This window comes from Engystomops pustulosus, chromosome 2 (assembly GCF_040894005.1).
Source record: "Engystomops pustulosus chromosome 2, aEngPut4.maternal, whole genome shotgun sequence".
NCBI lineage: Eukaryota > Metazoa > Chordata > Amphibia > Anura > Leptodactylidae > Engystomops > Engystomops pustulosus.
The window spans coordinates 14847365-14874463 of NC_092412.1; the positions used below are offsets into that span (position 1 = coordinate 14847365).

At 44.5% G+C, this 27099-nt stretch overlaps 1 protein-coding gene across 8 annotated transcripts in view; it reads left to right on the forward strand.

The window, feature by feature from the left end:
* ARAP1 (ArfGAP with RhoGAP domain, ankyrin repeat and PH domain 1) overlaps positions 1–27099 on the forward strand; it is a 142860-nt gene that overhangs the window by 33032 nt on the left and 82729 nt on the right. For 6 of the 8 annotated variants that reach the window (XM_072133784.1, XM_072133782.1, XM_072133787.1 and 3 more), the window contains 4 exons: positions 16405–16535; positions 18322–18383; positions 18976–19085; positions 25231–25395. In XM_072133784.1, the coding sequence (XP_071989885.1) occupies positions 16405–16535; positions 18322–18383; positions 18976–19085; positions 25231–25395 (468 nt within the window). Of the gene's footprint in view, positions 1–16404; positions 16536–18321; positions 18384–18975; positions 19086–20439; positions 20510–22940; positions 23048–25230; positions 25396–27099 lie in introns of those variants that run through there. The other 2 variants (XM_072133789.1, XM_072133788.1) reach the window with 2 other exon arrangements.

Consider the following 27099-nt stretch of genomic DNA (forward strand, 5'->3'; position numbering starts at 1 on the left):
GTACAGTCTCCTCTCCCCAGGATGAAATGGCTGATAACAGAGAGTAATAGATTGTATCCCCCTGTACAGTCTCCTCTCCCCAGGATGGAATGGCTGATAACAGAGAGTAATAGATTGTATCCCCCTGTACAGTCTCCGCTCCCCGGGATGAAATGGCTGATAACAGAGAGTAATAGATTGTATCCACTGTACAGTCTCCTCTCCCCAGGATGAAATGGCTGATAACAGAGAGTAATAGAGTGTATCCCCCTGTACAGTCTCCTCTACCCCGGATGAAATGGCTGATAACAGAGAGTAATAGATTGTATCCCCCTGTACAGTCTCCTCTCCCCGGGATGAAATGGCTGATAACAGAGAGTAATAGATTGTATCCACTGTACAGTCTCCTCTCCCCAGGATGAAATGGCTGATAACAGAGAGTAATAGATTGTATCCCCCCTGTACAGTTTCCTCTACCCCGGATGAAATGGCTGATAACAGAGAGTAATAGATTGTATCCCCCTGTACAGTCTCCTCTCCCCAAGATGAAATGGCTGATAACAGAGAGTAATAGATTGTATCCCCCTGTACAGTCTCCTCTCCCCAGGATGAAATGGCTGATAACAGAGAGTAATAGATTGTATCCCCCTGTACAGTCTCCTCTCCCCGGGGTGTAATGGCTGATAACAGAGAGTAATAGATTGTATCCCCCTGTACAGTCTCCTCTCCCCTGGATGAAATGGCTGATAACAGAGAGTAATAGATTGTATCCCCCCTGTACAGTCTCCTCTCCCCGGGGTGTAATGGCTGATAACAGAGAGTAATAGACTGTATCCCCCCTGTACAGTCTCCTCTCCCCAGGATGTAATGGCTGATAACAGAGAGCAATAGATTGTATCCCCCCTGTACAGTCACCTTTCCCCAGGATGAAATGGCTGATAACAGAGAGTAATAGATTGTATCCCCCTGTACAGTCTCCTCTCCCCAGGATGAAATGGCTGATAACAGAGAGTAATAGATTGTATCCCCCTGTACAGTCTCCTCTCCCCAGGGTGAAATGGCTGATAACAGAGAGTAATAGATTATATCCCCCCTGTACAGTCTCCTCTCCCCAGGATGTAATGGCTGATAACAGAGAGTAATAGATTATATCCCCCCTGTACAGTCTCCTCTCCCCAGGGTGAAATGGCTGATAACAGAGAGTAATAGAGTGTATCCCCCCTGTACAGTCTCCTCTCCCCAGGATGTAATGGCTGATAACAGAGAGTAATAGATTGTATCCCCCTGTACAGTCTCCTCTCCCCAGGATGAAATGGCTGATAACAGAGAGTAATAGATTGTATCCCCCTGTACAGTCTCCTCTCCCCAGGATGAAATGGCTGATAACAGAGAGTAATAGATTGTATCCCCCCTGTACAGTCTCCTCTCCCCAGGATGAAATGGCTGATAACAGAGAGTAATAGATTGTATCCTCCTGTACAGTCTTCTCTCCCCAGGATGAAATGGCTGATAACAGAGAATAATAGATTGTATCCCCCCTGTACAGTCTCCTCTCCCCAGGATGTAATGGCTGATAACAGAGAGTAATAGAGTGTATCCCCCTGTACAGTCACCTCTCCCCAGGATGTAATGGCTGATAACAGAGAGTAATAGATTGTATCCCCCCTGTACAGTCTCCTCTCCCCAGGATGTAATGGCTGATAACAGAGAGTAATAGATTGTATCCCCCCTGTACAGTCTCCTCTCCCCAGGATGTAATGGCTGATAACAGAGAGTAATAGATTGTATCCCCCTGTACAGTCTCCTCTCCCCAGGATGAAATGGCTGATAACAGAGAGTAATAGATTGTATCCCCCCTGTACAGTCTCCTCTCCCCAGGATGAAATGGCTGATAACAGAGAGTAATAGATTGTATCCCCCCCCCTGTACAGTCTCCTCTCCCCGGGGTGTAATGGCTGATAACAGAGAGTAATAGATTGTATCCTCCCCCCTGTACAGTCTCCTCTCCCCAGGATGAAATGGCTGATAACAGAGAGTAATAGATTGTATCCTCCTGTACAGTCTCCTCTCCCCAGGATGAAATGGCTGATAACAGAGAGTAATAGATTGTATCCCCCCCCCCCTGTACAGTCTCCTCTCCCCGGGGTGTAATGGCTGATAACAGAGAGTAATAGATTGTATCCCCCTGTACAGTCTCCTCTCCCCAGGATGTAATGGCTGATAACAGAGAGTAATAGATTGTATCCCCCTGTACAGTCTCCTGTCCCCAGGATGTAATGGCTGATAACAGAGAGTAATAGATTGTATCCCCTGTACAGTCTCCTGTCCCCAGGATGTAATGGCTGATAACAGAGAGTAATAGATTGTATCCCCTGTACAGTCTCCTCTCCCCAGGATGTAATGGCTGATAACAGAGAGTAATAGATTGTATCCCCTGTACAGTCTCCTGTCCCCAGGATGTAATGGCTGATAACAGAGAGTAATAGATTGTATCCCCTGTACAGTCTCCTCTCCCCAGGATGTAATGGCTGATAACAGAGAGTAATAGATTGTATCCCCTGTACAGTCTCCTCTCCCCAGGATGGAATGGCTGATAACAGAGAGTAATAGATTGTATCCCCTGTACAGTCTCCTCTCTTGGGGTGTAATGGCTGATAACAGAGAGTAATAGATTGTATCCCCTGTACAGTCTCCTCTCTTGGGGTGTAATGGCTGATAGCAGAGAGTAATAGATTGTATCCCCCTGTACAGTCTCCTCTCCCCAGGATGGAATGGCTGATAACAGAGAGTAATAGATTGTATCCCCCCTGTACAGTCTCCTCTCCCCTGGATGAAATGGCTGACAACAGAGAGCAATAGATTGTATCCCCCTGTACAGTCTCTTCTCCCCAGGATGAAATGGCTGATAACAGAGAGTAATAGATTGTACCCCCCCCCCTGTACAGTCTCCTCTCCCCGGGGTGTAATGGCTGATAACAGAGAGTAATAGATTGTATCCTCCCCCCTGTACAGTCTCCTCTCCCCAGGATGAAATGGCTGATAACAGAGAGTAATAGATTGTATCCTCCTGTACAGTCTCCTCTCCCCAGGATGAAATGGCTGATAACAGAGAGTAATAGATTGTATCCCCCCCCCTGTACAGTCTCCTCTCCCCGGGGTGTAATGGCTGATAACAGAGAGTAATAGATTGTATCCCCCTGTACAGTCTCCTCTCCCCAGGATGTAATGGCTGATAACAGAGAGTAATAGATTGTATCCCCCTGTACAGTCTCCTGTCCCCAGGATGTAATGGCTGATAACAGAGAGTAATAGATTGTATCCCCTGTACAGTCTCCTGTCCCCAGGATGTAATGGCTGATAACAGAGAGTAATAGATTGTATCCCCTGTACAGTCTCCTCTCCCCAGGATGTAATGGCTGATAACAGAGAGTAATAGATTGTATCCCCTGTACAGTCTCCTGTCCCCAGGATGTAATGGCTGATAACAGAGAGTAATAGATTGTATCCCCTGTACAGTCTCCTCTCCCCAGGATGTAATGGCTGATAACAGAGAGTAATAGATTGTATCCCCTGTACAGTCTCCTCTCCCCAGGATGGAATGGCTGATAACAGAGAGTAATAGATTGTATCCCCTGTACAGTCTCCTCTCTTGGGGTGTAATGGCTGATAACAGAGAGTAATAGATTGTATCCCCTGTACAGTCTCCTCTCTTGGGGTGTAATGGCTGATAGCAGAGAGTAATAGATTGTATCCCCCTGTACAGTCTCCTCTCCCCAGGATGGAATGGCTGATAACAGAGAGTAATAGATTGTATCCCCCCTGTACAGTCTCCTCTCCCCAGGATGAAATGGCTGATAACAGAGAGTAATAGATTGTATCCCCCCCCCTGTACAGTCTCCTCTCCCCGGGGTGTAATGGCTGATAACAGAGAGTAATAGATTGTATCCTCCCCCCTGTACAGTCTCCTCTCCCCAGGATGAAATGGCTGATAACAGAGAGTAATAGATTGTATCCTCCTGTACAGTCTCCTCTCCCCAGGATGAAATGGCTGATAACAGAGAGTAATAGATTGTATCCCCCTGTACAGTCTCCTGTCCCCAGGATGTAATGGCTGATAACAGAGAGTAATAGATTGTATCCCGTGTACAGTCTCCTGTCCCCAGGATGTAATGGCTGATAACAGAGAGTAATAGATTGTATCCCCTGTACAGTCTCCTCTCCCCAGGATGTAATGGCTGATAACAGAGAGTAATAGATTGTATCCCCTGTACAGTCTCCTCTCCCCAGGATGTAATGGCTGATAACAGAGAGTAATAGATTGTATCCCCCTGTACAGTCTCCTCTCCCCAGGATGGAATGGCTGATAACAGAGAGTAATAGATTGTATCCCCCCTGTACAGTCTCCTCTCCCCTGGATGAAATGGCTGACAACAGAGAGTAATAGATTGTATCCCCCTGTACAGTCTCCTCTCCCCAGGATGGAATGGCTGATAACAGAGAGTAATAGATTGTATCCCCCCTGTACAGTCTCCTCTCCCCGGGATGAAATGGCTGACAACAGAGAGCAGTAGCCTGTAGTGTGTCCTGCTGGGGCAGTGTCAGTAATGTTGTGCTGTCATTTCCAGGCTTTGCACAATGTCTTGCACGCGCTGTGGTCTCTCTGCTGCTTTTTTTTTTACATTTTTCATAGAGACTTTGTTACATTTGTGTCTCTGGCAGAACAGCAAAGGGACATTCACTGAGCTTCTCCTGTATCCTGCCATACCACCTGTTACCACTAGGAGGAGCTCGGGAGCAGCTGTATAATGTTATTTCTAGGGTGATATCAGGAACATGTTACATAGGACTGCAGGACACATCTACTACATGATCAGTACTCAGAGATATCACTGTATTATCTGTGGTGTTACATAGGACTGCAGGACACATCTACTACATGATCTGTACTCAGAGAGATATCACTGTGTTATCTGTGGTGTTACATAGGACTGCAGGACACATCTACTACATGATCTGTACTCAGAGAGATATCACTGTGTTATCTGTGGTGTTACATAGGACTGCAGGACACATCTACTACATGATCTGTACTCAGAGATATCACTGTGTTATCTGTGGTGTTACATAGGACTGCAGGACACATCTAATACTTGATCAGTACTCAGAGAGATATCACTGTGTTATCTGTGGTGTTACATAGGACTGCAGGACACATCTACTACATGATCTGTACTCAGAGATATCACTGTGTTATCTGTGGTGTTACATAGGACTGCAGGTCACATCTAATACATGATCTGTACTCAGAGATATCACTGTGTTATCTGTGCTGTTACATAGGACTGCAGGTCACATGTACTACATGATCTGTACTCAGGGAGATATCACTGTGTTATCTGTGGTGTTACATAGGACTGCAGGTCACATCTACTACATGATCTGTACTCAGAGATATCACTGTGTTATCTGTGGTGTTACATAGGACTGCAGGATACATCTACTACATGATCTGTACTCAGAGAGATATCACTGTGTTATCTGTGGTGTTACATAGGACTGCAGGACACATCTACTACATGATCTGTACTCAGAGAGATATCACTGTGTTATCTGTGGTGTTACATAGGACTGCAGGTCACATCTACTACATGATCTGTACTCAGAGATATCACTGTGTTATCTGTGGTGTTACATAGGACTGCAGGTCACATCTACTACATGATCTGTACTCAGAGATATATCACTGTGTTATCTGTGGTGTTACATAGGACTGCAGGTCACATCTACTACATGATCTGTACTCAGAGATATCACTGTGTTATCTGTGGTGTTACATAGGACTGCAGGATACATCTACTACATGATCTGTACTCAGAGATATCACTGTGTTATCTGTGGTGTTACATAGGACTGCAGGACACATCTACTACATGATCTGTACTCAGAGAGATATCACTGTGTTATCTGTGGTGTTACATAGGACTGCAGGGCACATCTACTACATGATCTGTACTCAGAGATATCACTGTGTTATCTGTGGTGTTACATAGGACTGCAGGTCACATCTACTACATGATCTGTACTCAGAGATATCACTGTGTTATCTGTGGTGTTACATAGGACTGCAGGACACATCTACTACATGATCTGTACTCAGAGAGATATCACTGTGTTATCTGTGGTGTTACATAGGACTGCAGGACGCATCTACTACATGATCTGTACTCAGAGAGATATCACTGTGTTATCTGTGGTGTTACATAGGACTGCAGGTCACATCTACTACATGATCTGTACTCAGAGAGATATCACTGTGTTATCTGTGGTGTTACATAGGACTGCAGGACACATCTACTACATGATCTGTACTCAGAGAGATATCACTGTGTTATCTGTGGTGTTACATAGGACTGCAGGACACATCTACTACATGATCTGTACTCAGAGATATCACTGTGTTATCTGTGGTGTTACATAGGACTGCAGGACACATCTACTACATGATCTGTACTCAGAGATATCACTGTGTTATCTGTGGTGTTACATAGGACTGCAGGACACATCTACTACATGATCTGTACTCAGATATATCACTGTGTTATCTGTTACATAGGACTGCAGGTCACATCTACTACATGATCTGTACTCAGAGAGATATCACTGTGTTATCTGTGGTGTTACATAGGACTGCAGGTCACATCTACTACATGATCTGTACTCAGAGAGATATCACTGTGTTATCTGTGGTGTTACATAGGACTGCAGGACACATCTACTACATGATCTGTACTCAGAGATATCACTGTGTTATCTGTGGTGTTACATGGGACTGCAGGACACATCTACTACATGATCTGTACTCAGAGATATCACTGTGTTATCTGTGGTGTTACATAGGACTGCAGGTCACATCTACTACATGTTCTGTACTCAGAGAGATATCACTGTGTTATCTGTGGTGTTACATAGGACTGCAGGACACATCTACTACATGATCTGTACTCAGAGATATCACTGTGTTATCTGTGGTGTTACATGGGACTGCAGGACACATCTACTACATGATCTGTACTCAGAGATATCACTGTGTTATCTGTGGTGTTACATAGGACTGCAGGTCACATCTACATGATCTGTACTCAGAGAGATGTCACTGTGTTATCTGTGGTGTTACATAGGACTGCAGGTCACATCTACTACATGATCTGTACTCAGAGATATCACTGTGTTATCTGTGGTGTTACATAGGACTGCAGGACACATCTACTACATGTTCTGTACTCAGAGAGATATCACTGTGTTATCTGTGGTGTTACATAGGACTGCAGGACACATCTACTACATGATCTGTACTCAGAGAGATATCACTGTGTTATCTGTGGTGTTACATAGGACTGCAGGACACATCTACTACATGATCTGTACTCAGAGATATCACTGTGTTATCTGTGGTGTTACATAGGACTGCAGGTCACATCTACTACATGATCTGTACTCAGAGATATCACTGTGTTATCTGTGGTGTTACATAGGACTGCAGGATACATCTACTACATGATCTGTACTCAGAGATATCACTGTGTTATCTGTGGTGTTACATAGGACTGCAGGACACATCTACTACATGATCTGTACTCAGAGATATCACTGTGTTATCTGTGGTGTTACATAGGACTGCAGGTCACATCTACTACATGATCTGTACTCAGAGATATCACTGTGTTATCTGTGGTGTTACATAGGACTGCAGGACACATCCACTACATGATCTGTACTCAGAGATATCACAGTGTTATCTGTGGTGTTACATAGGACTGCAGGACACATCTACTACATGATCTGTACTCAGAGATATCACTGTGTTATCTGTGGTGTTACATAGGACTGCAGGACACATCTACTACATGATCTGTACTCAGAGATATCACTGTGTTATCTGTGGTGTTACATAGGACTGCAGGACACATCTACTACATGATCTGTACTCAGAGATATCACTGTGTTATCTGTGGTGTTACATAGGACTGCAGGACACATCTACTACATGATCTGTACTCATAGAGATATCACTGTGTTATCTGTGGTGTTACATAGGACTGCAGGACACATCTACTACATGATCTGTACTCAGAGATATCACTGTGTTATCTGTGGTGTTACATAGGACTGCAGGACACATCTACTACATGATCTGTACTCAGAGAGATATCACTGTGTTATCTGTGGTGTTACATAGGACTGCAGGACACATCTACTACATGATCTGTACTCAGAGAGATATCACTGTGTTATCTGTGGTGTTACATAGGACTGCAGGTCACATCTACTACATGCTCCGTTCTCAGAGATATCACTGTGTTATCTGTGGTGTTACATAGGACTGCAGGTCACATCTACTACATGATCTGTACTCAGAGAGATATCACTGTGTTATCTGTGGTGTTACATAGGACTGCAGGACACATCTACTACATGATCTGTACTCAGAGAGATATCACTGTGTTATCTGTGGTGTTACATAGGACTGCAGGACACATCTACTACATGATCTGTACTCAGAGATATCACTGTGTTATCTGTGGTGTTACATAGGACTGCAGGACACATCTACTACATGATCTGTACTCAGATATATCACTGTGTTATCTGTTACATAGGACTGCAGGTCACATCTACTACATGATCTGTACTCAGAGAGATATCACTGTGTTATCTGTGGTGTTACATAGGACTGCAGGTCACATCTACTACATGATCTGTACTCAGAGAGATATCACTGTGTTATCTGTGGTGTTACATAGGACTGCAGGACACATCTACTACATGATCTGTACTCAGAGATATCACTGTGTTATCTGTGGTGTTACATGGGACTGCAGGACACATCTACTACATGATCTGTACTCAGAGATATCACTGTGTTATCTGTGGTGTTACATAGGACTGCAGGTCACATCTACTACATGTTCTGTACTCAGAGAGATATCACTGTGTTATCTGTGGTGTTACATAGGACTGCAGGACACATCTACTACATGATCTGTACTCAGAGATATCACTGTGTTATCTGTGGTGTTACATGGGACTGCAGGACACATCTACTACATGATCTGTACTCAGAGATATCACTGTGTTATCTGTGGTGTTACATAGGACTGCAGGTCACATCTACATGATCTGTACTCAGAGAGATGTCACTGTGTTATCTGTGGTGTTACATAGGACTGCAGGTCACATCTACTACATGATCTGTACTCAGAGATATCACTGTGTTATCTGTGGTGTTACATAGGACTGCAGGACACATCTACTACATGTTCTGTACTCAGAGAGATATCACTGTGTTATCTGTGGTGTTACATAGGACTGCAGGACACATCTACTACATGATCTGTACTCAGAGAGATATCACTGTGTTATCTGTGGTGTTACATAGGACTGCAGGACACATCTACTACATGATCTGTACTCAGAGATATCACTGTGTTATCTGTGGTGTTACATAGGACTGCAGGTCACATCTACTACATGATCTGTACTCAGAGATATCACTGTGTTATCTGTGGTGTTACATAGGACTGCAGGATACATCTACTACATGATCTGTACTCAGAGATATCACTGTGTTATCTGTGGTGTTACATAGGACTGCAGGACACATCTACTACATGATCTGTACTCAGAGATATCACTGTGTTATCTGTGGTGTTACATAGGACTGCAGGTCACATCTACTACATGATCTGTACTCAGAGATATCACTGTGTTATCTGTGGTGTTACATAGGACTGCAGGACACATCCACTACATGATCTGTACTCAGAGATATCACAGTGTTATCTGTGGTGTTACATAGGACTGCAGGACACATCTACTACATGATCTGTACTCAGAGATATCACTGTGTTATCTGTGGTGTTACATAGGACTGCAGGACACATCTACTACATGATCTGTACTCAGAGATATCACTGTGTTATCTGTGGTGTTACATAGGACTGCAGGACACATCTACTACATGATCTGTACTCAGAGATATCACTGTGTTATCTGTGGTGTTACATAGGACTGCAGGACACATCTACTACATGATCTGTACTCATAGAGATATCACTGTGTTATCTGTGGTGTTACATAGGACTGCAGGACACATCTACTACATGATCTGTACTCAGAGATATCACTGTGTTATCTGTGGTGTTACATAGGACTGCAGGACACATCTACTACATGATCTGTACTCAGAGAGATATCACTGTGTTATCTGTGGTGTTACATAGGACTGCAGGACACATCTACTACATGATCTGTACTCAGAGATATCACTGTGTTATCTGTGGTGTTACATAGGACTGCAGGACACATCTACTACATGATCTGTACTCAGAGAGATATCACTGTGTTATCTGTGGTGTTACATAGGACTGCAGGACACATCTACTACATGATCTGTACTCAGAGATATCACTGTGTTATCTGTGGTGTTACATAGGACTGCAGGACACATCTACTACATGATCTGTACTCAGAGAGATATCACTGTGTTATCTGTGGTGTTACATAGGACTGCAGGACACATCTACTACATGATCTGTACTCAGAGAGATATCACTGTGTTATCTGTGGTGTTACATAGGACTGCAGGACACATCTACTACATGATCTGTACTCAGAGATATCACTGTGTTATCTGTGGTGTTACATAGGACTGCAGGACACATCTAATACTTGATCAGTACTCAGAGAGATATCACTGTGTTATCTGTGGTGTTACATAGGACTGCAGGACACATCTACTACATGATCTGTACTCAGAGATATCACTGTGTTATCTGTGGTGTTACATAGGACTGCAGGTCACATCTAATACATGATCTGTACTCAGAGATATCACTGTGTTATCTGTGCTGTTACATAGGACTGCAGGTCACATGTACTACATGATCTGTACTCAGGGAGATATCACTGTGTTATCTGTGGTGTTACATAGGACTGCAGGTCACATCTACTACATGATCTGTACTCAGAGATATCACTGTGTTATCTGTGGTGTTACATAGGACTGCAGGATACATCTACTACATGATCTGTACTCAGAGAGATATCACTGTGTTATCTGTGGTGTTACATAGGACTGCAGGACACATCTACTACATGATCTGTACTCAGAGAGATATCACTGTGTTATCTGTGGTGTTACATAGGACTGCAGGTCACATCTACTACATGATCTGTACTCAGAGATATCACTGTGTTATCTGTGGTGTTACATAGGACTGCAGGTCACATCTACTACATGATCTGTACTCAGAGATATATCACTGTGTTATCTGTGGTGTTACATAGGACTGCAGGTCACATCTACTACATGATCTGTACTCAGAGATATCACTGTGTTATCTGTGGTGTTACATAGGACTGCAGGATACATCTACTACATGATCTGTACTCAGAGATATCACTGTGTTATCTGTGGTGTTACATAGGACTGCAGGACACATCTACTACATGATCTGTACTCAGAGAGATATCACTGTGTTATCTGTGGTGTTACATAGGACTGCAGGGCACATCTACTACATGATCTGTACTCAGAGATATCACTGTGTTATCTGTGGTGTTACATAGGACTGCAGGTCACATCTACTACATGATCTGTACTCAGAGATATCACTGTGTTATCTGTGGTGTTACATAGGACTGCAGGACACATCTACTACATGATCTGTACTCAGAGAGATATCACTGTGTTATCTGTGGTGTTACATAGGACTGCAGGACGCATCTACTACATGATCTGTACTCAGAGAGATATCACTGTGTTATCTGTGGTGTTACATAGGACTGCAGGTCACATCTACTACATGATCTGTACTCAGAGAGATATCACTGTGTTATCTGTGGTGTTACATAGGACTGCAGGACACATCTACTACATGATCTGTACTCAGAGAGATATCACTGTGTTATCTGTGGTGTTACATAGGACTGCAGGACACATCTACTACATGATCTGTACTCAGAGATATCACTGTGTTATCTGTGGTGTTACATAGGACTGCAGGACACATCTACTACATGATCTGTACTCAGAGATATCACTGTGTTATCTGTGGTGTTACATAGGACTGCAGGACACATCTACTACATGATCTGTACTCAGATATATCACTGTGTTATCTGTTACATAGGACTGCAGGTCACATCTACTACATGATCTGTACTCAGAGAGATATCACTGTGTTATCTGTGGTGTTACATAGGACTGCAGGTCACATCTACTACATGATCTGTACTCAGAGAGATATCACTGTGTTATCTGTGGTGTTACATAGGACTGCAGGACACATCTACTACATGATCTGTACTCAGAGATATCACTGTGTTATCTGTGGTGTTACATGGGACTGCAGGACACATCTACTACATGATCTGTACTCAGAGATATCACTGTGTTATCTGTGGTGTTACATAGGACTGCAGGTCACATCTACTACATGTTCTGTACTCAGAGAGATATCACTGTGTTATCTGTGGTGTTACATAGGACTGCAGGACACATCTACTACATGATCTGTACTCAGAGATATCACTGTGTTATCTGTGGTGTTACATGGGACTGCAGGACACATCTACTACATGATCTGTACTCAGAGATATCACTGTGTTATCTGTGGTGTTACATAGGACTGCAGGTCACATCTACATGATCTGTACTCAGAGAGATGTCACTGTGTTATCTGTGGTGTTACATAGGACTGCAGGTCACATCTACTACATGATCTGTACTCAGAGATATCACTGTGTTATCTGTGGTGTTACATAGGACTGCAGGACACATCTACTACATGTTCTGTACTCAGAGAGATATCACTGTGTTATCTGTGGTGTTACATAGGACTGCAGGACACATCTACTACATGATCTGTACTCAGAGAGATATCACTGTGTTATCTGTGGTGTTACATAGGACTGCAGGACACATCTACTACATGATCTGTACTCAGAGATATCACTGTGTTATCTGTGGTGTTACATAGGACTGCAGGTCACATCTACTACATGATCTGTACTCAGAGATATCACTGTGTTATCTGTGGTGTTACATAGGACTGCAGGATACATCTACTACATGATCTGTACTCAGAGATATCACTGTGTTATCTGTGGTGTTACATAGGACTGCAGGACACATCTACTACATGATCTGTACTCAGAGATATCACTGTGTTATCTGTGGTGTTACATAGGACTGCAGGTCACATCTACTACATGATCTGTACTCAGAGATATCACTGTGTTATCTGTGGTGTTACATAGGACTGCAGGACACATCCACTACATGATCTGTACTCAGAGATATCACAGTGTTATCTGTGGTGTTACATAGGACTGCAGGACACATCTACTACATGATCTGTACTCAGAGATATCACTGTGTTATCTGTGGTGTTACATAGGACTGCAGGACACATCTACTACATGATCTGTACTCAGAGATATCACTGTGTTATCTGTGGTGTTACATAGGACTGCAGGACACATCTACTACATGATCTGTACTCAGAGATATCACTGTGTTATCTGTGGTGTTACATAGGACTGCAGGACACATCTACTACATGATCTGTACTCATAGAGATATCACTGTGTTATCTGTGGTGTTACATAGGACTGCAGGACACATCTACTACATGATCTGTACTCAGAGATATCACTGTGTTATCTGTGGTGTTACATAGGACTGCAGGACACATCTACTACATGATCTGTACTCAGAGAGATATCACTGTGTTATCTGTGGTGTTACATAGGACTGCAGGACACATCTACTACATGATCTGTACTCAGAGAGATATCACTGTGTTATCTGTGGTGTTACATAGGACTGCAGGTCACATCTACTACATGCTCCGTTCTCAGAGATATCACTGTGTTATCTGTGGTGTTACATAGGACTGCAGGTCACATCTACTACATGATCTGTACTCAGAGAGATATCACTGTGTTATCTGTGGTGTTACATAGGACTGCAGGACACATCTACTACATGATCTGTACTCAGAGAGATATCACTGTGTTATCTGTGGTGTTACATAGGACTGCAGGACACATCTACTACATGATCTGTACTCAGAGATATCACTGTGTTATCTGTGGTGTTACATAGGACTGCAGGACACATCTACTACATGATCTGTACTCAGATATATCACTGTGTTATCTGTTACATAGGACTGCAGGTCACATCTACTACATGATCTGTACTCAGAGAGATATCACTGTGTTATCTGTGGTGTTACATAGGACTGCAGGTCACATCTACTACATGATCTGTACTCAGAGAGATATCACTGTGTTATCTGTGGTGTTACATAGGACTGCAGGACACATCTACTACATGATCTGTACTCAGAGATATCACTGTGTTATCTGTGGTGTTACATGGGACTGCAGGACACATCTACTACATGATCTGTACTCAGAGATATCACTGTGTTATCTGTGGTGTTACATAGGACTGCAGGTCACATCTACTACATGTTCTGTACTCAGAGAGATATCACTGTGTTATCTGTGGTGTTACATAGGACTGCAGGACACATCTACTACATGATCTGTACTCAGAGATATCACTGTGTTATCTGTGGTGTTACATGGGACTGCAGGACACATCTACTACATGATCTGTACTCAGAGATATCACTGTGTTATCTGTGGTGTTACATAGGACTGCAGGTCACATCTACATGATCTGTACTCAGAGAGATGTCACTGTGTTATCTGTGGTGTTACATAGGACTGCAGGTCACATCTACTACATGATCTGTACTCAGAGATATCACTGTGTTATCTGTGGTGTTACATAGGACTGCAGGACACATCTACTACATGTTCTGTACTCAGAGAGATATCACTGTGTTATCTGTGGTGTTACATAGGACTGCAGGACACATCTACTACATGATCTGTACTCAGAGAGATATCACTGTGTTATCTGTGGTGTTACATAGGACTGCAGGACACATCTACTACATGATCTGTACTCAGAGATATCACTGTGTTATCTGTGGTGTTACATAGGACTGCAGGTCACATCTACTACATGATCTGTACTCAGAGATATCACTGTGTTATCTGTGGTGTTACATAGGACTGCAGGATACATCTACTACATGATCTGTACTCAGAGATATCACTGTGTTATCTGTGGTGTTACATAGGACTGCAGGACACATCTACTACATGATCTGTACTCAGAGATATCACTGTGTTATCTGTGGTGTTACATAGGACTGCAGGTCACATCTACTACATGATCTGTACTCAGAGATATCACTGTGTTATCTGTGGTGTTACATAGGACTGCAGGACACATCCACTACATGATCTGTACTCAGAGATATCACAGTGTTATCTGTGGTGTTACATAGGACTGCAGGACACATCTACTACATGATCTGTACTCAGAGATATCACTGTGTTATCTGTGGTGTTACATAGGACTGCAGGACACATCTACTACATGATCTGTACTCAGAGATATCACTGTGTTATCTGTGGTGTTACATAGGACTGCAGGACACATCTACTACATGATCTGTACTCAGAGATATCACTGTGTTATCTGTGGTGTTACATAGGACTGCAGGACACATCTACTACATGATCTGTACTCATAGAGATATCACTGTGTTATCTGTGGTGTTACATAGGACTGCAGGACACATCTACTACATGATCTGTACTCAGAGATATCACTGTGTTATCTGTGGTGTTACATAGGACTGCAGGACACATCTACTACATGATCTGTACTCAGAGAGATATCACTGTGTTATCTGTGGTGTTACATAGGACTGCAGGACACATCTACTACATGATCTGTACTCAGAGATATCACTGTGTTATCTGTGGTGTTACATAGGACTGCAGGACACATCTACTACATGATCTGTACTCAGAGAGATATCACTGTGTTATCTGTGGTGTTACATAGGACTGCAGGACACATCTACTACATGATCTGTACTCAGAGATATCACTGTGTTATCTGTGGTGTTACATAGGACTGCAGGACACATCTACTACATGATCTGTACTCAGAGATATCACTGTGTTATCTGTGGTGTTACATAGGACTGCAGGACACATCTACTACATGATCTGTACTCAGAGAGATATCACTGTGTTATCTGTGCTGTTACATAGGACTGCAGGACACATCTACTACATGATCTGTACTCAGAGATATCACTGTGTTATCTGTGCTGTTACATAGGACTGCAGGACACATCTACTACATGATCTGTACTCAGAGAGATATCACTGTGTTATCTGTGGTGTTACATAGGACTGCAGGACACATCTACTACATGATCTGTACAGTGACTTCTATTTCATATTTGTGTCTTGTTTCTTTAGCCCGCCTCCTCCTCTGGATGAACCAATAGTCAGTGATGAATCTGTGTTCCCGCTTTCCATCCCTAAGCCCCTCCCCCGCGTGTTTCCCAGAGATCCGCCTCCTCTACCTGTGCAGCCGCCTCCTCGTGATGGTAAGTGATCGTCCTCGTCATGGAGTAATGTCGACAGGTGCTCTGCACCAATCACAGTCCAGAATCGTGGGCCGTAATGTAACGGTTATGTAAATGAACATTCCATAGTGCAACGTTCTAGAACTTCCTAATACCTTATGATAATAATAATAAATCTAAATCTTGCGCCATCATATTCCGCAGCCCGGTACATACTGATATTAATCATTTTTAAGATCTTTGCTTGTGGTCAGTGATTGGAAACTTTGGCGTTTAAATGCGGAGACAGCTTGTAGCTCTCTGATGTGTCCTCACACTGCTGTGCTCTGTGCTCTCAACATCTCAGACCACAGTGGTGCTGTGTTGCGTTGTGAGTGATTACTGTAGCATTTAACTAATAGCTTATTCTTCAGACACTATGGAGCAATTCATGAAAAGAGCACAGTGCACAGCAGTGTGAGTCCACACTCCCAGTGCACAGCAGCAGAAGCTAAGAAGCAATCCATTTGTTCACAGATCTGTTGCTACTAACAGCATACACAGTGGTATGACTACATCTCTCCAGGGGCAATACCTAACACTGCCTGCAGAGAGCACAGAGCACAGCAGTGTGAGGACACCCCCAGTACAGTCCTGAAATATAAATCCATATATCACAGTCCTGCAGCTACTAACAACATATGCAGGCATATAGTTACACATCTCTCCAGGGGTAATACCTAACCCTGGCTGCAGGGAGCACAGAGCACAGAAGTGTGAGGACACCCCCAGTACAGTCCTGAAATATAAATCCATATATCACAGTCCTGCAGCTACTAACAACATATGCAGGCATATAGTTACACATCTCTCCAGGGGTAATACCTAACCCTGGCTGCAGGGAGCACAGAGCACAGAAGTGTGAGGACACACCTCCTGTACAATCCTGGAATATAAATCTATATATCACAGTCCTGCAGCTACTAACAACATATGCAGGCATATAGTTACACATCTCTCCAGGGGTAATACCTAACCCTGGCTGCAGGGAGCACAGAGCACAAAAGTGTGAGGACACACCTCCTGTACAATCCTGGAATGTAAATCTATATATCACAGTCCTGCAGCTACTAACAACATATGCAGGCATTTAGTTACACATCTCTCCAGGGGTAATACCTAACACTGGCTGTAGAGAGCACGGAGCACAACAGTGTGAGGACACCCCCAGTACAGTCCTGAAATATAAATCCATATATCACAGTCCTGCAGCTACTAACAACATATGCAGGCATATAGTTACACATCTCTCCAGGGGTAATACCTAACACTGGCTGCAGGGAGCACAGAGCACAGAAGTGTGAGGACACACCTCCTGTACAATCCTGGAATATAAATCTATATATCACAGTCCTGCTGCTACTAACAACGTGCGCAGCGGAACACTTACACATCTCTCCAAAGACAATACATAACACTGCTGCATTCTCTAGGGACACACCTGCTGACAGGTTCCCTTTAACCTGGATCTGGATGCAAATGCAGCAAAGTTAAGTTGTGTTACCTGCACTGATACATTGTAACAAAGTATCAGGTCAGGAGGATTTCCACTGCTGATGTGTTCAGGTCACAGGGGATTGTCTAGACTGGACACCTTTGTTACAAACCCTCAGCTTTTATAGGAATGCTGTTGAATTCAGTGGCATTCACTGACAGCAAGCGGAGGTCTTCCATGTAATGATTAATGAAAAAACAAGGTTTTAAACGTTCCAAATCTGTCTCCTCCCTGTCTTTTGCTTCTTCTCATTGATTTTTCTTGTGTTTTCAGTTCCTCCGAGGCCGGAGAAGGTGGAGCCCAACCCCGGCAGCTTCTACGAGCTGAGTAAAGATGTAAGCCACTCCCTTTAATACACTTCACGCCCCTTTAAGAACCTCAAATATTAGGCAGTGCAGGACTTTCCCAGCTTGACAGATCTCATGTTTTTCTACGTTTCTCCATAGAGGAAGTGTCAATCGACTGTCACACTGTCACGCAACTGCAGCATTGTGTTCTATGATGACAGACGTAGTGTTTGGCTGGTCATGTGACCCTCCCTTCTCCTCCAGGGGGCACCGTCCCTTCTGTGTTATGAAACTTTCTGTAACTTTCTAAGAAACTTTCATTTCCTCAACCTGAGAATCAAAAGGAATTGAAACAAGATCTATTCCAAAGTGCAGGAGTCTGGACACTGGCCCCGCCCACCACGGGGTGTCAAGGTCTGGGTCAGTGGGGTGAATGGGAGGAATCGGGGATCTGCAGGATGTATAGATTAGCTGACAAGCTGCAGTCCTATTGATGCCAGGAACCCCTGGTGATGCCAGGCACTCCTGATGAAGCAGTGGTTACCCATCAGCCCTTCATTCCCATAGGCTCCTCCCCCTGGACTCCTGAGCCCAGTATATACTGTGATACGACCAGATCCTCTCTCTCTGTCTCTTACAGATCGGGGGAATCGTCCTCACTGGTTTCCGGCGGCTGAATATTGAAAGTGCGGGGATGGAGGACGACGTTATGGATAGCGACTCCCACGACTATGATGATGTTCAGTCTTTGTAAGTTCACCCCTCATATACATTGGGGGTCCCCAGTGCGACTTGCTGGGGATCGACAGTACCTCTCTTACAACCCTGCACTTACTCCAAGTGGCCCAATGATCCCTAAAATTAGAGAAACTTTTCTTAAAATATCAATTCTCTTGCCACCACTAGGGGGAGCACATTGTATACAGCTGTATACAGAGCTCAGCTCTGATTAGTAGCACATGGCAGTGAGCCTGGTGATGTCATCTACTTGGGGCAGAGGTGGAGGAGATTGCAATGTTGCAGTTCACCTCTATAAAGCAGCGGTGGAGGGGACACTCAGTGGTAGATTTCCTATAAAGAGAACCTGTCAGCAGATTTTACCCTATTAAGCTACTACTCCCCTTATGTAGGTGGTGAAATATCCTTTCTAGAATTCCCTCTAATTAAATTTCCTCCAAAGTCATGTTACAGTGATCAGAGAAGAGTCACTTTTAGAGGCTGCAGAGGGGAGTTACTTCAGAGACATCTATCAAGAAACCTGTTTAACATCTGGTTATAAGATGAACTGAGATTCTTTGCAATAACACTCATCTCAGGTGAAATATGACTCTTCTCTGTTCATTCTCACAAAGGGATTTTCTGGGCTATCCATACTGACCCTATATATCAGATTGATGGGGCTCGTGCACCCAGCTCCCCCACAGATCAGTAAGAAGACAGCGCCTTTCTCTATGTAGTGGTCAGACCGGGTTACTGCAGATCAGCTCACATTCACTCTACTGTAAATTACGCTGCAGTGACTCAGTTCAGCCACTACACAGAGATAGTCGCTGTCTGCTCCTTTGTGCAGGGTGATGTATCGGGTCTGGACTATGAATGTATCCTATTCTTCAGCTGTCTCTGCTTGCTGTCAGTGAATGGCACTATGATACGTTGTACTATCCTATATTATCCAGGGTATCTGGGCTTCACATTCCACCCTTAGGGTTTGCTACAATGTATCAGTGCACATAGAATGTATCAGTCTGGATTCTGCCCCCTGCTCCGCTGTATTCAGGATTGAAGGAGTACAAAACATTGGGATATTGGGGATATTATCCCTGTAGGGGGCGCTGGAGGTCCCTGCATATGTCTCCTAGTGGTGTGTACACAGGACTGTCTGGTATGTGAGGCATGGGGGTAGCTGTGCCTCGCGCCTCCTCTCATATACCTAGTTACATTCCTAGAGAGGAGAAGACACTCCAGGTCACAGCACACAGACCCCACCGGGGAGTAGACAATCCCTCTAAGCTGTGTCTCAGCCCCTCCCCCTCACGGCTGTCATAGACCCTCACCCACCCCCACCCCCACCCATTCATGTCCATCTCTGGGAGGTCCTCAGCACCCCCCCCCCCCAGATTGTTTATCAATGGGAAGGAAGGAGCCAAGAAAGTAGTCACCGACTAATATACCGGGTATGAGAGTATCTAATCATATGTGATACTGCCTGCTGAGCTGTGTATCTAATCATGTGTGATACTGCCTGCTGAGCTGTGTATCTAATCATGTGTGATACTGCCTGCTGAGCTGTGTATCTAATCATGTGTGATACTGCCTGCTGTGTATCTAATCATGTGTGATACTGCCTCCTAAGCTGTGTATCTAATCATGTGTGATACTGCCTGCTGAGCTGTGTATCTAATCATGTGTGATACTGCCTGCTGAGCTGTGTATCTAATCATATGTGATACTGCCTGCTGAGCTGTGTATCTAATCATATGTGATACTGCCTGCTGAGCTGTGTATCTAATCATGTGTGATACTGCCTGCTGAGCTGTGTATCTAATCATGTGTGATACTGCCTGCTGAGCTGTGTATCTAATCATGTGTGATACTGCCTGCTGAGCTGTGTATCTAATCATGTGTGATACTGTCTGCTGAGCTGTGTATCTAATCATATGTGATACTGCCTGCTGAGCTGTGTATCTAATCATATGTGATACTGTCTGCTGAGCTGTGTATCTAATCATATGTGATACTGCCTGCTGAGCTGTGTATCTAATCATATGTGATACTGCCTGCTGAGCTGTGTATCTAATCATGTGTGATACTGCCTGCTGTGTATCTAATCATGTGTGATACTGCCTGCTGTGTATCTAATCATGTGTGATACTGCCTGCTGAGCTGTGTATCTAATCATGTGTGATACTGCCTGCTGAGCTGTGTATCTAATCATGTGTGATACTGCCTGCTGTGTATCTAATCATGTGTGATACTGCCTGCTGAGCTGTGTATCTAATCATGTGTGATACTGCCTGCTGTGTATCTAATCATGTGTGATACTGCCTGCTGAGCTGTGTATCTAATCATGTGTGATACTGACTGCTGTGTATCTAATCCTGTGTGATACTGCCTGCTGAGCTGTGTATGTAATCATGTGTGATACTGCCTGCTGTGCTGTGTATCTAATCATGTGTGATACTGCCTGCTGTGCTGTGTATCTAATCATGTGTGATACTGCCTGCTGAGCTGTGTATCTAATCATGTGTGATACTGCCTGCTGTGCTGTGTATCTAATCCTATCATGTGTGATACTGCCTGCTGAGCTGTGTATCTAATCCTATCCTGTGTGATACTGCCTGCTGAGCTGTGTATCTAATCCTCTCCTGTGTGATACTGGCTGCTGAGCTGTGTATCTAATCCTATCCTGTGTGATACTGGCTGCTGAACTGTGTATCTAATCCTATCCTGTGTGATACTGTCTGCTGAGCTGTGTATCTAATCCTATCCTGTGTGATACTGGCTGCTGAACTGTGTATCTAATCCTATCCTGTGTGATACAGACTGCTGAGCTGTGTATCTAATCCTATCCTGTGTGATACTGTCTGTTGAGCTGTGTATCTGATCCCATTCTGTGTGATACAGTCTGCTGAGCTGTGTATCTAATCCTATCCTGTGTGATACTGTCTGCTGAGCTGTGTATCTAATCCTATCCTGTGTGATACTGACTGCTGAGCTGTGTATCTAATCCTATCCTGTGTGATACTGGCTGCTGAGCTGTGTATCTAATCCTATCCTGTGTGATACTGTCTTCTGAGCTGTGTATCTAATCCTATCCTGTGTGATACTGTCTGCTGAGCTGTGTATCTAATCCTATCCAGTGTGATACTGTCTGCTGAGCTGTGTATCTAATCCTCTCCTGTGTGATACTGTCTGTTGATCTGTGTATCTAATCCTATCCTGTGTGATACTGTCTGCTGAGCTGTGTATCTAATCCTATCCTGTGTAATACAGTCTGCTGAGCTGTGTATCTAATCCTCTCCTGTGTGATACTGTCTGCTGAGCTGTGTATCTAATCCTATCCTGTGTGATACTGTCTGCTGAGCTGTGTATCTAATCCTCTCCTGTGTGATACTGTCTGCTGAGCTGTGTATCTAATCCTATCCTGTGTGATACAGTCTGCTGAGCTGTGTATCTAATCCTCTCCTGTGTGATACTGTCTGCTGAGCGGTGTATCTAATCCTATCCTGTGTGATACCGTCTACTGAGCTGTGTATCTAATCCTATCCTGTGTGATACTGTCTACTGAGCTGTGTATCTAATCCTATCCTGTGTGATACTGTCTGCTGAGCGGTGTATCTAATCCTATCCTGTGTGATACTGTCTGCTGAGCGGTGTATCTAATCCTATCCTGTGTGATACTGTCTGCTGAGCGGTGTATCTAATCCCATCCTGTGTGATACAGCCTGCTGCAGTTATGTGTGGTACAGTCGCACTCCTGGCTGTGTGGAGTGCGGCTCCTGGAGGGTTAATGCTTCCCGGGGAAGATGTTGTGTAGAACTGGATGGACGGGTTTGGGATAAGTTTCTCCCTTTGCAGGAAGTTTTCAGAGTTTTGTATCTTTCTGGGACAATAGAGGAGACAGCGAGTGCAGAGTGTATACAGCATGTAGAGAGGCAATGCAGGGGGCGGGGCCGTGACTACCACAGGGACAGCTGCTCTACAGTCTATAGGTAAGTGCACTGCAGGCCAGGGAGAGGACAGGGGATACAGTCTATTACTCTCTGTTATCAGCCATTACATCCTGGGGAGAGGAGAATGTACAGGGGGGATACAATCTATTACTCTCTGTTATCAGCCATTACATCCTGGGGAGAGGAGACTGTACAGGGGGGATACAATCTATTACTCTCTGTTATCAGCCATTACATCCCGGGGAGAGGAGACTGTACAGGGGGATACAATCTATTACTCTCTGTTATCAGCCATTACATCCTGGGGAGAGGAGACTGTACAGGGGGATACAATCTATTACTCTCTGTTATCAGCCATTTCATCCTGGGGAGAGGTGACTGTACAGGGGGGGGATACAATCTATTACTCTCTGTTATCAGCCATTTCATCCTGGGGAGAGGAGACTGTACAGGGGGGATACAATCTATTACTCTCTGTTATCAGCCATTACATCCTGGGGAGAGGAGACTGTACAGGGGGATACAATCTATTACTCTCTGTTATCAGCCACTTCATCCTGGGGAGAGGAGACTGTACAGGGGGATACAATCTATTACTCTCTGTTATCAGCCATTACATCCTGGGGAGTGGTGACTGTACAGGGGGGACATAGTCTATTACTCTCTGTTATCAGCCAGTTCAGGCAGTACTTGCTGTTCTGTGCAGGGATTTAGTGACAATTCTGGAGTTTTTCCAAAAACCTGCAATAAGGAAATAATCTGCACATTCCTGAATCTTTTGGTTTAACCCCTTGTTGTCTTCCAGGTCTATTTTGTGTTTCTTGCTATTAACTTTCTTAGTTGTTCTTTTATTGAACCTTTAAGATCAATTTCTGCACAACATCTAAACCATTGTATCAGCCAATGTTACCCAGAAAGTCTTGATAAGACTATTTTAAAATATTGTTTTATTTTAGCAATGCCAGCAGCCGGGGGCGGGGCTGTGACTACCTCTCATAATAATAATAATAATAATAATCTTTATTTATATAGCGGCATAAAATTCCGTAGCTTAACAAATCATAGGGGACTTAAACAAATATAATATTACATACTTTATGTACAGGCAGGGGGCGGAGCCGTGACAACCTCTCACACATGATGTACAGGCAGGGGGCGGGGCTGTGACTACCTCTCACACATGATGTACAGGCTGGGGGCGGGGCTGTGACTACCTCTCACACATGATGTACAGGCAGGGGGCGGGGCTGTGACTACCTCTCACACATGATGTACAGGCAGGGGGCGGGGCTGTGACTACCTCTCACACATGATGTGCTGGCAGGGGGCGGGGCTGTGACTACCTCTCACACATGATGTACAGGCAGGGGGGCGGAGCTGTGACTACCTCTCACACACGATGTACAGGCAGGGGGCGGGCTGTGACTTCCTCTCACACATGATGTACAGGCAGGGGGCGGAGCTGTGACTACCTCTCACACATGATGTACAGGCAGGGGGCGGAGTTGTGACTACCTCTCACACATGATGTACAAGCAGGGGGCGGGCTGTGACTACCACTCACACATGATGTACAGGCTGGGGGCGGGGCTGTGACTACCTCTCACACACGATGTACAGGCAGGGGGCGGGGCTGTGACTACCTCTCACACATGATGTACAGGCAGGGGGCGGGGCTGTGACTACCTCTCACACATGATGTACAGGCAGGGGGCGGGGCTGTGACTACCTCTCGCACATGATGTACAGGCAGGGGGCGGGGCTGTGACTACCTCACACATGATGTACAGGCAGGGGGCGGGGCTGTGACCACCTCTCACACATGATGTACAGGCAGGGGGCGGGGCTGTGACTACCTCTCACACATGATGTACAGGCAGGGGGCGGGGCTGTGACTACCTCTCACACATGATGTACAGGCAGGGGGTGGGGCTGTGACTACCTCTCACACATGATGTACAAGCAGGGGGCGGGGCTGTGACTACCTCTCACACATGATGTACAGGCAGGGGGCGGGGCTGTGACTACCTCTCACACATGATGTACAGGCCGGGGGCGGGGCTGTGACTACCTCTCACACATGATGTACAGGCAGGGGGCGGGGCTGTGACTACCTCTCACACATGATGTACAGGCAGGGGGCGGGGCTGTGACTACCTCTCACACATGATGGTTGTAGATGATGCTGTATACCCTGTATTTATGGCGCTATCTTCTTGCAGTGTCCGGGATGACGGTGGTCTGAGTACGTGGAAGTCCAGTGGTTCTCCGTCCTTGGGGGTCTCGCACTCGCGCAGTGTAAGTGTGAACATGGATGATGGAGAGTCGTCCACACAGCAGACCCCGGTCATTAAAGTGGGATGGCTGGACAAGAACCCTCCCCAGGGGTGAGTAATTCCTCATAGTGCAGACCTCTGCTTGCTGTCAGTGAATGGGTGCGTTCTTAATTATACCCAAAGTTTGTGTTGTTACAGTGTATCAGTCCAGTACATCAGATACATTCAGTAACACAATGTAACAGATCTGTCCGCTGTGTGAGCAGCACCAGATCAGGATCTCTGGTAGAGGACCCCTATAGTGAATTCTGGGGGAGCTGATGCTATTGATGGAGCAGCACCTGAACCAGCAGGGTCTACAGTCTCTCCCTCATGTCTCAGACTTCCTCCTCCTCACTTCTTATATTTACATGGATTTTGCAGATTTAGTCTGTGTCTTCCCCCTCACATCTGCACCTCCTCCTCCTCCTCTCTCCTCGGTTTTGGGTTTGAGATTCTTCTTCCCGCTGGGGATTTGTCTGACCACCACACCCATCATCCTCCACCGACCACCAGATGCTGCAGCTGCGCTCCCATCCAAGGGCCAGCGAATATTTTCATTTTTATTGTTTGTGCTCCAACAAAATTATTCTTCACTCTGATAATCTATCTTGAAATAATCCTTAATGTCAGATAATCTATCATGAAATAATCCGGAATGTCATATAATCTATCATGAAATAATCCGGAATGTCATATAATCTATCATCAAATAAACCGGAATGTCAGATAATCTATCATGAAATAATCCGGAATGTCAGATAATCTATCATCAAATAAACCGGAATGTCAGATAATCTATCATCAAATAATCCGGAATGTCACATAATCTATCATGAAATAATCCGGAATGTCATATAATCTATCATCAAATAAACCGGAATGTCAGATAATCTATCATGAAATAATCCGGAATGTCAGATAATCTATCATGAAATAATCCGGAATGTCAGATAATCTATCATCAAATAATCCGGAATGTCAGATAATCTATCATCAAATAATCCGGAATGTCAGATAATCTATCATCAAATAATCCGTAGAGTCTGATAAAAAAGGACTGTAATACACTGTGGACGTTGCCAGTGAAGGCTGCAGAATATATCCTTGGAAGTCCCTGCTATTCGATGGCAGTCCAATAATCTGCAATATCCGATAATCCAGTATAGTCCAGATTCTATTGATGAAGGAAGGAAGGGATTTTCTATAGATAGAGATAAGAGACTGTGAGAAGCTTCGGAGGCCTCCTGAGTTATTATTATATAGTGCTGCCCATATATAGTATACAGCATATGCGGTATATAATCATATGTTGTGGTGACAAGTTGTACATCCATATATAGTTTCCCAGAGAAGGTAACTCTACTGTCTCTACATACAACCCCCCCCATACCCAACATATGTACTGCTATACACCCCCCCCCAATACCCTACATATCACTGCTACACAACCCCCCCAATACCCTACGTATCACTGCTATACACCACCCCCAATACCCAACATATCACTGCTATACACCCTCCCCCCAATACCCTACATATCACTGCTGTACACTCACTCACCAATACCCTAACCCTACATATGTACTACTTTACACCCCTCCAATACCCTACATATGCACTGCTATACATCCCAACCCTAATACCCAAGATATGCACTGCTATACTCCCTCCCCCTCCAATACCCTACATATCATTGCTATACACCACCCCCAATACCCAACATATGTACTGCTATACACCCTCCCCCCCCCCAATACCTTAAAATTCACTGGT